The sequence below is a fragment of the Nelumbo nucifera genome, chromosome 1, assembly GCF_055504915.1.
Source record: "Nelumbo nucifera cultivar China Antique chromosome 1, China Antique-T2T, whole genome shotgun sequence".
Classification (NCBI taxonomy): Eukaryota; Viridiplantae; Streptophyta; class Magnoliopsida; order Proteales; family Nelumbonaceae; genus Nelumbo; species Nelumbo nucifera.
The window spans coordinates 114,043,902-114,059,996 of NC_142649.1; the positions used below are offsets into that span (position 1 = coordinate 114,043,902).

The window sequence follows — 16,095 nt, forward strand, 5'->3', positions numbered from 1 at the left end:
GGTCACAACACTCAAAAGTATTGGGAAAATAAGTTATCCGAAACACTATGGGCATACCACACATCGCTAAAAAAGAGCATACAGGCAACACCCTATTCCTTAGTCTATGGACAAGAGGTGGTCTTACTAGTAGAAATACAGATAGTCTTAGCTAGAGTAGCTTACACGATGGGGAAACAGTTTCATATAGAAGAAATGAATCAACAACTTTGCGATAAGCTGGTATTCGGAGTGGAAGACAAAGAAAAGTCTCTCTAAAAACAAATTAAGTACAAACAACTCATGGCGTCCAACTTCAACAAGCTGGTGAAACCCTAGAAGTTCAAAGAAGGGAATAAGGTGTTGAAAACAACCCTACATGTGCGACAAGGAAACTAAGTTGGAAAGTTCACACTTAACTGGGTCGAACCATATATCATATAGGAAGCACACCCAACAGGGTATTACGCGCTATGGGATTCACACACAAACAAACAAGATGAAACAATGAATGGTCACTGGCTCAAATTGTACAATGAATAATATTGTCTTTTCATTTCCCTTTATTTATATACACCAAATCATCATGCAATTATTAATGCATTTTTTTCGTTAAATATGTATGCATCATGTCACTAGAATTTATTTCCTTTTAGTCATGTGAGATTTCATCATTCATTTGCGATACTTGACTCTTTATATTACGAAACTACTTTTTCATACTAACTATTTGATGTGCCTGAACTTGCGAATATCTTACATACCTTGGCAACCCTAGGAAGGCCCTAGCAACCCCAGGTGCGATCTTACATACCCTGGCAACCCCATGCATGATCTTACATACACTAGCAACCCTAGGAAGGTCTTAGCAATCCCAGGCGGATCTTACATACCTTGGCAACCCCAAGAAGGCCTGAAAATCCCAAGAGCGATCATACATACCCTGGCAACCCCAGGTGTGATTTTACATACCTTGGCAACCTTAGGAAGGCCCTATTAACCCCAGGTGCGAACTTGCATACCGTGGCAACCCCATAGAGGCCCTGACAACCCCAAACATGATTTTACATAACCTGACAACCCTAGGAAGGCCTTGGCAATCCCAAGAAGGTCCTGGCAAACTCAGGTGCGATCATACATACCCTAGCAACCCTAGGAAGGCTATGGAAATCCTAGGCGTGAATTATCATTCCCTAACAGTCGCCCCAGGCATTGCATCTTATGTATGAAGCTCTGGGCATTAGCAATCTACCTCATCGCAAATAGACACAAATATAGCAGTCCCACAAAACTTACTATAATCAAACAACTACACAAGAACTCAACATTGATAATTCCCGATACCAACCATCTCACACCAAAACCAGTAGAGAAAATATTCTTTCGAGGGATCGCTAATCTTCTAGATTGACTAAACTACATATCCCGTGCTCAACACAAATAAAATTACATACATGTTTCACGATATGCGAAACTATCGTCACAAGAATATTGGTATACTGTAACAAAGCGATTGCAACAAGTGCTCAAATCACATCACAAGAGTAATATTATATTGCAAAACTCAGCCTTCTAAATGGGATGCCACCTTGCCACCCCCATGCCATATTTTTAGACGAATATAGCATACTGTTGAGATTACCTCACTCAAACAATTGTATAGGAGTGTAACACATAAAGCACTCTTCTAGTCAACTGTCGAGCTTTCGACCAAGCTATGACGTGGCCCACAACACCGGCATGCTACAACAGAGTAATTGTGATAAAGTGCTCAAACCATATTACAAAGAGTAATGCCATATTCCTCCTATCACCTTGCACACTAAATTGGGGGGCTTCCCATTACCTTTGCACTATATTTTCCCCTACCTGATAGTTCACTTGCTAGAAAGAACAATCCTAATATTTCAAAACTATCTTTGCATGGCCCTAATCATTGCTAGGAGTTAGGCAATGATTCATACTAATCGCAAATATCAATGCTTTGTATTTTCCCAAGTCTAGCATTAACATGACACTATGCACATATCTCAATTACTTCCCCACTTATTAAAGCTCCGCTCAAGCATGGTAACATTACTCTGGGACCATGACAAGTCCCCAACAAACAATAAACTTAGCAAACAGAAGTAACAAAGTATATAACACGAAAAATACATTAGAGCATGATGGTCAACATGAAGAAAAGTTTAATTTAGTATTATCCATAATCGAACATTTACATAACAAGAATGATGGGATACAAAAAATACAAGTCTTCTATTCACAAAACCACTTTTTACACATTTCAGTGTTCTCCTCTAAACTCTCTTTGCTTCTGAATCCCGATGATCTCTTGGTGCTCTTCTTGTAGTTGCAATAAAGCCTTTTGTTGATGAGTGACTTCATCAAGAAGAGCCGCTACCTTCTCTTCGGTCTTCAAGATATAGGCATTCACAACCTTCAAACACTTGTATAGATCATCTAGGCCCTGGGAAGTCAATGGGATAGACTCCTTATGACTAGTTTTCCAGAATACGTAAGCCATGCGAACAACGCGCTCCTGGATATTCTCCATCACGAAGCCCGTCATGGCGAACAAGACATAGGTTTTTAACCAATGAGAAAAAAGAGACCATGATAACAACTCCACTGATTGAGACATGATGGAATTCATCAAGCCGGTCATGGTGCTCAGGGAGGCGCTCATGACCATAGGTGGGAAATCGATAGTAGGCAACCACCCCTTCTGGATAATCAAGGACATTGTATCCACAACGTTGCAGGACATAACAGACTATTCTCACCTATGGATGGATTGGACACAACAAAGCTGATAAGCACCATGTCCTCTTTCTCATAGTAATATGTCAACTCTTGGTGCACTATTGCAGGTTTCGCAGAAATCTCCAATTTGTTGCAAGGCTTCTCGGACACATAATCCCCACAAGCTAAACATCCACCATAGGCTCTCCCGAAGCATCATCATCTTCCATGTTCTCCGGGGACTCATGAGAGGGTCGAACCTCCCCTTGTGCCAAACTGGAGGGAGCGGTATCCTCTGTAGAAGCGTCAGGGGCCATAGGCTCTTGTGAGGCATCAAGGGGCCCCACGGGTTTGGCAACAGGATCATCAACAGACCCAATGCCTTCTTGTAGTTGATCAACCTAAGGCCCCAACACCTCCAATGGAGGTCACATTGGATGAGCGTCACTATCGACCTCCTTTTTCTCCACAACCTTAGGATAGAGAGCACCTAATTCCACAACCATCCGCTTGATAAGTTGCGATATAGCAACACGAGCGGATAGAGCCAAAGGATGCCTGAGGGAAACACAAAATCAAAACAACCAAAATAGATAGAAAACATACACTCATAACACAAACATACCTCATCGATGCTAGTACGACCATCAGCCAACCGTGGGCCCATAAAATTAGGACACTCATCTTCCACCTCCACCCTCTTTAAGAGAAAAGACCACAAGCAAACAACAACGATCAAATACACAACAAATAATCAAGAAGCGATATAGAAAACATAACAATAATGAAAGCTTACCAATCTAGAGGCCTTTGATTCTTTCCTTTTGATGAGAGGAGCTATCTTCTTAACATGTCTACCTGCAATTAGGAATGTAATAATTGCGGCTGGCGGCATGACATCCCCCATCGACTGCGTAAACTCCACACCAATCCCCATATTGGAATCCCCACACACGGAAGCCATTTGCACAACCTCTTCACGGGAACCTTCAACCGAAACCTCCCCCGCAACACCCTGATCATTAGGGCCTTGCGCCTGAGTTCGGGATACCTCAACACTCGGTACTACACTAGGAGGCCCTCTAGGACCCAACACAGAACATGAAACAGGACGAGCTCGCCTTACTGTCCTTTGTCATTTGGTTACAGAAGGTTCGCTGCTCTCACCCATCTTAACTATAGGATGCTTACCTTTGGCATCAATGTTGGCTCTCCATAACCACCAGAGTAATCAGAGTAGCCTTATACGACCACATACAACAAAAAGGCCATCTACAGCATTTCCCAGCGGCGGGGCCATCACATGCCTTGGGTTAGGGGTGGCCACGAGCCGAGCTCTTTACGAGCTACTTGAGCTTGGCTCGTGAAAATAAACCGAGCTTGAGCCCAATTTACAAGCTCGTTTATGGCTCGAGCTGAGCTCGAGCCTAAGAAAGCTTGGCTCGTGAGGCTCGCAAGCTAAGCTCAAATAGCTACATACATACATAGATACACACATAATAATAATAATAATAATAATAATAATAATAATAATAATAATAATAATAATAATAATAATAATAATAATAATAATAATAATAATAATAATAATAATAATAATAATAATGAAAATAAAATTATAGAAAATAATATATATATATATTTATTTTTATATCTAATAATAACTAATTATTATAATTCTTAATTATTTAAATATCAAATAAAAAATATTTTTTATATATAATATATTTTTTATTTTTATAAAACATTTTTCTCAAGTCGAGCTCGAGCTTACGAGCTTTTGACTCGAGCCTAGCTCGAGCTCAAGGTTCTAGCTTGAACCGAGCTCAAGCCTTGTACTACCTTGGCGAGAGGAGGTCGAATATATAGCTATTCGGCTTGGCTTGGCTCGAATCCACCCCTAACCTTGGCTATGGTTCTACAACCATGAACATCTGGCACCCACCAAATAGAGCACACAAATAGTCGGACAGAACCACACATCTCCATATGCATGAAGCCAACCAAAGGAAAACATGTGATGCCTGGAAAGGCAAGCCCGTTGTGGTGTTGCCAAAAAAATCCTCGCCATTAGACTGTAGAAATTGCGAACCCATACCATCGTACCCAAACTAATGAAGGAGGTGGTCAGGGTGATACATAGTCATCTGCGCCTCACCAGAGAGGTCCAAATACGCAATCACACTAGGCCACAAGATCAGACGAGAGCTCGAACTACAAGATTATCGATGCCTACGACGCATTGCTGATCACCGCCTTTAGGCACACTTCTCCCTATACAGAAGGGCATAGCATGGCGAATAGAATGCACATAAGGACGAGCTACAAAACTCTCTGAAGTGGCAAACCCCGATTCTATTTCACTGATGCCAAACCCCTTGTCCCGTTTGGAATTAAGCCACCACTTTCCATGACATACATCCAATGTCACATCCTTAGTATCCTAACCGACCAACGTCACCATGCTGATAGACAATGGAGATAAGCGTCGAGGAGTCATGCTTATAGGGAAGTGTTCACAGAAGAACATGAATAAGGATGGGGCAAGTACATAGGATGTACGATGCTTGCAACTCGGATCCATAACCTGATGGGTCGTGTTGTCCATCTGCTCATAAAGATACCCCAAGAACATGGAAGGCAGGGGAAGTTGATGACCATCGGCTTCCAGAACCACGAGTGGGGCCAACATTATGCGGACACCATAAATAGGGTTCCCGGGGAATAGAAACCATGATGTGACATAGAGAATAAATGCGGTGAGGTGGCACAAGCTGTCTGCTTTCCTAACCATGACGTTCAACACACTCTTGCTCTCAAACCAATAGCTTAACCATGCTTCAAGGGGCCACTTCCCCCGAGTGGTCATTGTATCCACTTATGCCTTGAAAGCATCTATCTCTCTCCCCAATTCCGCACGAAGATCTGACAATGCGCTGGAATAGACTCGGCATATTGCAAATGGTGGACTGAAACGACACCGACTAACGACAAAGCAAGTAAAGCAGCCACGTCTTAAACGGTGACACCAAATTCGCCGAACACGCTAACAAACATATGCGGCCGATCGCACGAATGGGATAGAAGGGGCTACATATAGTCCACCCCTTCCCTACCTAGAAGATGCATGAAACAATCAATGAACCTCAGGAGTCTAGCATTGTGCAACAACTGACAATACATGGGATTTTCAAGAATGAAAATAGCCCATGAGGTAAAGTTTGCAAAGGATTTGGAGTCGTTGGTCCTCAGTTAAGAACACCTAAAGGAAACAGTGCACTTTGGGCAACCATATAGACATGTAATCTCATTCCCCTCCACAGCATCAAACGCGTCTTCCTTCCCCTTCGACTCCGGCATTGGAGGCCAGAAACCCTTTCCGAGATCACCTACCTTGATAGATTCATATTCAAGTAGCAGTTTGGCAGTGTCCACCTCCTTGACGTAATCAACCATCGGGCAACTAGATTGAGCAATCTTCTTTTGTTTGCGAGGTGCCATCGGAATGAAACCAGGAGCTCTTGACGAAGAACACAACAACTAGCACCAGAATCCGTAACAGAGCACACGACAGAGGTAAACCCTCACAGTAAATTGAAACTTAGGTGGAAAGGAATTCCTCTCTTCAAGAGTATTTAAAACGATCACCTCTCAGAATCAAACCCAAAATCATAGCAAACGATTGATTGACATAGCTACCCAGGTATAAACTATTGCTTTAGTAGTAAATGAAATGTTCGAGTAAAGAGAAAATCATACTTAAATGAAGCCGTTACACGCCCCCAACCACTACAGGGCTTGACAGTTACACCACGCACACACAAATGTGCTAATGGTAAAAACAGCCCCCATGATATAGCGAATGGACGCCGGCTACTCCCCCAACCACTACCAGGAAGATGAATCACACACACTAACAACAAATCCTAAATCACATATCCTTCATTAGACACAGGGGGGGGGGGGGGGGGGGTGAAACTAGCACCTCCGGACATATAGGCACACAGGCCATTATATCCATATCAAAAACACAATCAATTATTAAAATGTATATTTAAATCATCGTTAACTATATAATTTTTAAGTGGCATTTATTAAATTGCCATTTAAATCACCTTTAAATGCCATTATATCAACAATTTATTTCACTTGAACATCAATGGTTTAGATTTAACTCCACTGAAGAGAAATTATGTAACAAAAATGGCACGTGGATACCAATTTCTTCTCTCTGGCAACGCATGTCTCTTGCTAGTCTACCAAGAACCATTTAGCAGAAGCCACCACGATAGAACCCTAATTTCTTTGCTTATAACTGTTGTGTTCCCTCCATAAAATCTCGGCTTTTGTTAGAATATTTTTATTTGTTTTACAAGATACTTTGAGTTTGGCTGTGTCGTATCTTCTATAATGGATGAACCATTGATCCTTATCTCATTCTTAGAGCTGCTTACTTTAATTTTGATTCATGTATTCCTTCTTATTTTCTCAGGAAAACCATTAATTACCGACTATTTTTTTGATTTGGGACCTTTAATTCTGGGGTTTCTTTAGGGTTATCGGAGTTCATGGTTGGAGTCGTTGGACCAGTTCATGATTGTTAGGAGTGCTATACCTCATTAGAGCTTTAGCCTAGGGCCTTTCAACATGTAGGGCTTCCAACCTTCATTCATGTAGTATCAATCAGGGTTTCCTCTAAGCTAAGTTCCTTTTTATGCCAAATTTCTTCTTATTTTATATTTCATTTTATTTTTTTTTCTATAAATATATAACGATTAATAATTTATATAGGAAATTTTATGTTAATTGGTTAAATTTTTAACATAATGTAATTGTTTTCTAGGAAATTGTTGGCACATGGAGCAAAGGTGCTTTTGAATTTGATGGAGACATTTAGAAAGAATAGAGCGAGATGACTTTTGTTTATGTATTGTGTTTTTAAGTACGCATTTTGTTGTTTTTTTTTTGTGTCTCCACTATTGGATCTATGCCTGGAAAGTGACATTTGTATATATAAATATTTTATCATAAATTTGTTTTATATGAAAATGGTTTATTTGGTTAAATTTCGTAGTTATTTGATTTTTTAATTAAATATATAATATGCATTTGATTTAAAAGGTGTGATGAAATTAGTATTTATTGATATAGGTCCATTTACCATTATATAACAAGCAACATCTTTTTTGTGCTTCATTTTATTATTTTTTAGCATGTATATATGAATATATTTATACATTTAGTGGTAGGAGTGTCAACGGTATTCGAAAATCCGATTTCAAATTCGATATAATCAAGTCGAACTCGGATAATTCAAATATCTAATCGGTCGAATTCGGATATCCTATCCATACTGAATAGTTAATCGGATATGACCTGATTCGATTCGATAAATATCCGAATTCGATCGATTATTTAATTATTATATATAATATATAAAATATTTTATATAATTTATATATATAAAATTAAGTTATATAAATAATTTATATATTTATATACTTTATATCAATAAAATATTTATTTTGTATATTTATTAATTATATAAAATAATTAATTAATCAAATTCGAATCAAATCGAATATTTAATCAGATTCAAATTCGGATATTAATTTTCAATATTTGTCGAATATCGAATTGAATTCGGATATCATATTTTCTAATTGGATTTGGATATTACTTGATCCAATTCAAATTCAATCTGTTTACACCCCTATTTAGTGGTGCTTGTGAATGCCACTCAATCCTAAATGAATAGAATGATTAAGACTTTTTAGTGGCATTTATAAATGCCACTATACAAATAAATATTTTATGACATTTAAAAATGCTGTTAGATAAAGAAATAAATGCTATTATATTGTTGTTGTTAGCTAGCTCTTATGGTAACCTTGTAGTGGCACTTATAATTTCCACTGTAGAGGTTGCTATTTAGTGGCATTAAGAGTTGCCACTAAATGTGCCAACAAATGCCATTATTAAATTTAAAAATGGCATTTGAAACTACCACAAGGATGAAGAAAACACTACTAAAAATAGTTTTTATGGGTGTTTATATAAGTGCCACTAAAATTTTGATAAACACCATTAAAAATAAGTTTTATTGGCATTTATTTAAGTGCCACTAAAAATAGGATAAATGCCACTAAAACTTTTACTGACTCGGATATCGGTGGTTTAATTTGAAAATGTCATTATAGCTTTTAGTGGCGGTTTTACCTATCTTTAGCGGCATTTTCTTGTAGTGCAACAACCTCCAAATTATGCACCCCAACAACAATATCCTTTCCCAAGACGTGCTCAAAAACTTCATGATCCCCACAATAGATGGATAATATAAAATAATCCTGAACCTCAACGGTAGTAGCCACCAAAAGCCTGCATGCAACGCCAAACTCCAAGAGATAACCAGCGATTAGACGAAAGCGAGTTCAAAGTCACCTTCCCCCATGTGTCAACCATAATAATTTAACCCATACCAAAATGCATGATGAAAGAAGCAACACGCGATAAAGGGAGCAAAGAAATCACACCAATCATAGAAATGCTTATTGATAGGAATACACTTACCAAGAAGCAGGGGGGGTTAATTGTAAGTACATGTATTTCCATTTAGTGAAGACCACAATGAAGGCATCAAAACTAAGCCTGCAATGAACTTATAGCCCATTATAGGCCTGTGATAAGCTTGTAGCCCATCATAGGTCTGCGGTGGGCCCAAAGCCATCGTAGATGATGAATCAATTTTTGGTGATGTATCAATTTTTTGTGCTAAGTACCTCGTCATTTGGTATGCTTCCAAGTGGCCGATGACTCAGAGGCCGAAGTGAATTTTTTTGCTAGATGAGGACCTTGCTGCCGAGTTGACCAGGCCGTGTTGGGGGCAGATTAGGTGCCGAGTTAACTAGGCTGAGCTGGGCAGGTTAGGTGCCGAACTGACTTGGGCCGAGCTAGGCAGGTTAGGTGATGACCTGACTGGGCCAAGCTAGGCAGGTTAGGTGACGAGCTGACTAGAGGGCCGAACTGCCTATTAGGTGCCGAGCTGACCAGAGAGCCGAGCTACCTATTAGTTGCCGAGATGACTAGAGTGCCGAGATGGATTGATTATTGAGCTTCGTAGTTCTTTAGAGACCTACAAGGAATCAATGTCAGAGGACCCGGGGTGGCTAACCCTGCGAGGTCGCTCCGATGCTTAAGTCAGTACTCTCATAGTAGACTGTGAGTTAAAAATCACAAAGTATGAGAGCTAGAATATGCTTACTTGCCCCCATATGCCATTGGGGTTGGTGCCTTTATATAGGCATAGTTTGGCGTGGGCTTCACGCACCGCATTCGAGATTTCCGAGAAGTCGTCTAAGTGGTCCGAGATTCCTTGAGGTAACCGCCATGCACGTTGACCACCCTCCGGATCGTTCGGCATGTGGGCCAACTTCCAAGGATCGTGGGAGTGTTAGGATATGCATGCCGAATTTGTCAGCGAGCACGTCTTGCAGGTCACTAGGTCGACGCCTGTGCTAGGTTGCCAGGTTGGCGCTTATGCCAGGCCGTCAGTTCGACGCCTGTTCCAGGCCGCCAGGTCGTGCCAGGGCCAGGCCGCCAGGTCACGCAAGGACCAGGTCGCCAGTTCGCGCCTGGGCTAGGCTGCCAGGTCACGCCTGGGTCAGGCCGCCAGGTCGCGCCTGGGCCAGGCCGCCAGGTCACGCCTGGGCCAGGCTGCCAGGTCGCGCCTGGGCCAGGTTGCCAGTTCGCGCCTGGGCCAGGCCGCCAGGTCGCGCCTGTGCCAGGCTGCCAGTTCGCGCTTGGGCCAGGCCGCCAGTTCGCGCCTGGGCCAGGCCGCCAGGTGGGACACCATCAAGTTGGCTAAGGCAAGTTGTTGCCTAAGTGGTTCTGGGTGTCACCTAGTTGTTTCGAGGTGCCATGTGTCACAATATCATTGGAGGGCCAAATCTGCCCTCATTAGTAGACTTGCTGAACTGAAAAGCCACTGCATGACTGCAACAAGTCGAAGATGCTCATGACAAGACACTTGACAAATTAAGTGAACACGTCGGATTAATCCTATTGATGTCTGCGCCACATCAACACAAAAAACCTGTAAAGAAAAGTAGCACACGTGCGTCATGAAAATCCTTAAACAAAAAAAAACTCCACTCCAAGAAAATTTCATTCGACACGTGATGAACCCCCAATAGCACCCTCCAACGATTCCATCAATTGGAAACCTATCGTTGCTACCTGATACCTTTAACCTTTCTTTGTCGTTCAATAAGACCATCATACTTAGCCTTGCCACCCAACTCATATCATAGATTTTCCCGTTTTTCTTTGAGTTGGATTAGGTACCACTTGGCCCTATTCATATTGTCATAAAATTCATGCCACAATTTCTTTTAATAACATTTGTGCATGGTAAAGGGCCTGACTAGTAATAATTATAAAAAAAGAGAGTATTAATTGTTGATGTTGTTACAATTTGCCACCTGGGACTGCCGATTGTGTAGCCGCATGAAGCGAAAGAAAAAAAGTAATAAGACCTTGTCAATAAAAAATTGCAACATTATCCAAGAGTATCTAGTAGATTCATTCAAAGGACAATATAATTATAAATATATATACAATGTTTCTCGAAGTTCACAACATTTGGATAACCTAATAGATTCATTGTATTTAGAGGATCAAAAAAGAAAAAGAAAAGAAACATGACTCGCTCTTATCAACTGTATATTATAGTATGTTGGTGAAAATTGGGGGGCCATCAATTCACCATTTATCTTTTCAATCTCTCCCTTGTAGGGTGAAAGCTGGAATAGTCCCTCTGTTGATTTGGACTGTTCACCTGAACACACACAAAGCACAAAATTATCATCCAGAAAATACAAGTGCATAGAAGTTGTATCCATCAGCAAAAAACATTGATGTCTATGCATATATATTTATCCTTTCATTCTGCAAACAATATATCCGATCTCCATCAACCCAGAGCCACAACATTGGTTAAGTGTAAAGTGTAAACAATATCCAATATCCACATTCATACATCATCTGACTGTGATCGGAGCTTCCTTTTTTCTGTTTTCCTTGGTATCCGTATAATCGAGTTGGTCGGTGAGAGGATGCAGGTGAACGTAAGGCCACGAATCACCTGCAGTCCGCTATGGGAATGATGCGAAGCAACCATCTCAATTATCTCCATCAGCTCAGCAGCTCAGCGGCTAGAGCTAGCTCATCGGCAGTCAAAGCATCGCGCGTTGCATACCTTCACAGACACGCGGAGAATTTCAATTAACACGTACGCTGCACAACAAATTTGCAGCATGCAACCAAATTCATGAAACCAAACGACGTGTCACGCCACCCCCTCCCTCCGCCACTGGAATTTGGGAAGCCGACGTCAACCCCACCATCACTCATCACCATGGGAAGTACGAGAACGAGCACATTTCATCAGGATCGAAGAAATTCAAATCATACCCAAAAGAATCCTGCACTTCCCATAGGTGTTCCATACACGTGGGTACTGACTGAAGACTCGTGTTTGCACGGGGAAAGAACAATGAAAGTGTTGCAGATCCAGGTTTCTTCTTAACTAAATATCTAGGTTATTCGTTCGAGAAAATTACAGTGTCTGTCAAGGAAAGTTCAGATTCGGTGGTTACTTTGATGAAAACAGGAATAAATCACCACCTCATCAAGATACTAAAAATCTCTTAATTATGTAGTTACCAGAAATGGATGATTTCAATATTTCATTACCTATATGGTTCAAACATTCTTAATTGCACATACTTTCTCAGTTTATATCTTACCAACTGTGGAATTTTGTGGCATTATTAATTCATTGCTGCCCTAAGGGTCGACTCACACTAGCGTCTTTAATTTTCTGTTTCCGTTGCTCTCACAGAAAACTGTCTACTGTATGTGCTGAGTTTCGGACAGAGAAGAGTGGAGTTGGTATCTTCATAATCAGTGTAAACTGTTTTGTGGCCTTACGTCACGCTGCGGTAACCGTGAAAAGACAGATTCAACTCTGATTCATAGTATGCGTTATGACTTATGACGGATCCCACCATGTCTGGAGCGAAGTACAGAGCTCGATGCACAGGGTTCTGTCATCTACATCACTGCAACTGCTAGACCACTCAGGAGTTAGTTGTTGGGAAGAAGAAACAAATGCCAACTCTCTTTCAGCTTCTATTTATCTATATATATGTGACAACCTTAGGCATGGATTTGCACCCAGAGGCTCACGACAAAACACACAAAAGAAGTTCAGCTTTCTGCTTCATTTCTTCGTGATGGTGACAGAGTCTGTTTCAATTCTACTTTCTCATTCCTGATCATTTCTCTGCAAGAAAAGCTTTTCGGCTCGCGCTTGTAGTGTTTCTTTCCATTTTGTTAGTTTCACTTCTTCAACTGTTGAATTCAGGAGCAGACGAACTCAGTTGGTTACTCTACGGAAGAATGAATTCAGAATTAAAGCGTGTTTGTGTTCCGGGACCTGTGATAGTAGGTGGTGGGCCGTCGGGGCTCGCCGTTGCTGCATGCCTCAAGGAAAAGGGAGTCCCTTCATTAATACTTGAGAGAGAAGACTGTTTAGGCTCCTTATGGAAACTGAGATCTTACGATCGTCTCACACTTCATATCCCCAAACACTTGTGCGAGCTTCCAAACATGGCGTTTCCACCAGAATATCCAGTCTTCCCAACAAGGCGACAATTCATAAGTTATCTAGATGCCTATGCTGAATGCTTCTCGATTATGCCCAGGTTCGGTCAGGAGGTTAAATGGGCTGAGTACGATTCAACCATGGAGTTGTGGCGGGTGCGAACCCATGACTCGGAGTTTCTCTGCCGGTGGCTCATCGTCGCAACCGGGGAGAATGCAGAACCTGTGTTGCCAGAGATTGCAGGCTTGTCGACTTACCAGGGTCGTCTCCTGCATACTAGTTCGTATGCAAATGGAGCTGAGTTTAAAGGAGAGAAGGTTTTGGTCGTGGGTTGTGGAAACTCTGGCATGGAGATTAGCTTGGATTTATGCGAAAATGGCTCCCAGACTTCGATAGTAGTAAGAGACAAGGTTGTAATTTTATAGTTTGTGGTTCCTTTTCACATGCTTGAGCTTGACAGAAATTTCCTTTCTTTCCATGAACAAACAAACAAGTGAACTACCTCCTTTCTACTGCTTCTCTGTTCTCACTTATGGCGTCATGCGACTTTCTTCTCACTACAGACATCTTAACTCTATGGATGCTTTACACACATACCCTCATATCTCTTTTAAGTAATGGTTAATGTTTTGCATTATTATTTTCCTGATGCATATGATTTAACTTCGGTTTCAGTTTCGGACTTTTAGTTGATCTGGTGAATGTTTCTGAATATTCTTTCTATCGTCTCAGTTTCGGGAGTAGAAATATATATTTTTTAATCTATGAACCTTACTAAAATTTCTTGTTGCTTATGATTTTTGTTTTATGTTTTCGCAGCTGCATGTATTGCCCAAAGAAATGCTCGGAATATCAACGTTTGGTCTTTCAATGTCGCTGCTGAATTGGCTTCCTATAAATCTGGTTGATCGGTTCCTTCTCCTCTGTTCATGGTTCATCCTTGGAGATACACAGAAAGTTGGGATTACAAGACCCAAAATTGGTCCCATTGAAATGAAGATGACTACTGGAAAGACCCCAATTTTGGATGTCGGTACTCTAGCCAAAATCAGGAGTGGAGAAATCAAGGTTTATACTAACTGTCTCAAATAGTACACAGTCGGAATTCATTAATGTTTAGCGAAGTAAATGAAAGCTGCGGTCCTAAAAACGGGAAAAGCATAAAATCATTCTTTGATCAGTTGAAAGAAATCAAAATTTCAACAGATATAAGCAAGCTAGATTAATTTATGTAATAATCACCGTTAGATGGCTGTAACTCATGCAAAAGCCAAATCTATATAGTTACACGGAGAACTTCATTCAACAATATTTTAGCATGAATAGCTTAAGATGTTGGACGAAATTCCTACCCTGAAATGAATAAAGGATCAAGATATTTCACTCAAAGATTTTCTTGAGAGGAAGTTGGCTAAAGATTTTGCCAGCAAACGATAGGTTTTCAACTTTCTACTAATAAAAAGAATTAGTTAATTAATCCGAGTCCTCTAGATATATGAAAAAACATGCTAACTTGTATATGTATTCATCCACATCATTTTGTCTCATTCTTGTAAATTTGGTTATCTCAGGTACTTCCTGCAATCTATAGATTCACCACCAGAGGTGCAGAGTTTGTTGATGGCAGAGTTTTGGAATTTGATTCTATTATTCTAGCAACTGGATACAGAAGCAATGTACCTTCATGGCTCAAGGTAAGTCTGAAAGCCCATGTGTATTTCTTTTAATTTTCAAATGAAAAGCTGGTGGCCTAGTATGTTGTTACCAGGGCCCACCACCCCTTGGATGGAGCAAGATTCAGAAAACTAAACAATCAGGATGACTTGGTTATCTAATTTAAAGCTGAACCTTGGAAGCATGCATGGCTAAGACTGGAAAAGGAAAACAGCCATTCAAGATTGCTTTCTCTTGGTGCAATTTAAATGTCCAAACCAGACACCATTCTATTCTATCTTCATCTTCACAGAATTTGGACATTTGCATCTTGAATGCGAAAAAAGACAAAACTCAGGAAAGTTTGAACAGGTTGTGAATTTCTTTGTCTTGTTTTCTACTTTTGAGTTATCTTCTTTTTTTCTTTCTTTCTAGGAAGGAGAATTCTTTAACAGCCAGGACGGTTATCCAAATAGGCCATTTCCCCACGGTTGGAAAGGAAAGAATGGACTCTACAGTGTGGGTTTCACCAAGCGAGGTTTGTTAGGAGCTTCTATGGATGCACAGAGAGTGGCAGAAGATATAGCACAACAATGGAATTCTGAAACAAAGCACATGTTCTTTGAGCTGTGACTCAAACAGAACCACTGCATATTATAGCTTCCATGTCCAACCTTGCAGCCATTGTTCATATGAATTTTGTGTCAATTTCTCCCCAGTTTAGTTTCCATGAAAAATAATGTGGTATGTAGAAACTTGGTACTTATCCTACATTATGAATGAATGTTTTCATTTGAGATCTCTTGTCTGTTCCCAAAAAATTCTAAAAAAAAAAACCCATAATCTTGGTTGTTGAAATGTCCTAATCATATGCTTAATTTGGAAACTATCTACTACCTAAAATTGGCAGTTCTGAAGGGGCAAAGAACCTTGCTGGATCCATAACTGATCACACTTCAATTTTTTTTTTGTTTTTTTTTTTCTGTTTGTGTAGATTAAATATTCAAAATTTTGAACAGTCAGTCTCTTAAATCAAACTTCTTTTTTTTTGT

The 16,095-nt window shown here is 40.4% G+C and overlaps 1 protein-coding gene across 1 annotated transcript; it reads left to right on the plus strand.

Moving 5' to 3' along the window:
- Positions 1 to 12,584: 12,584 nt before the first annotated feature.
- Positions 12,585 to 15,844, plus strand: LOC104588189 (indole-3-pyruvate monooxygenase YUCCA2-like). Its single transcript, XM_010246029.2, has 4 exons — positions 12,585 to 13,800; positions 14,210 to 14,458; positions 14,962 to 15,084; positions 15,479 to 15,844. Exons 1-4 carry the CDS (start codon positions 13,186 to 13,188, stop codon positions 15,674 to 15,676), a joined length of 1,185 nt encoding a protein of 394 aa, XP_010244331.1. The 5' UTR covers positions 12,585 to 13,185; the 3' UTR covers positions 15,677 to 15,844.
- Positions 15,845 to 16,095: the final 251 nt, after the last annotated feature.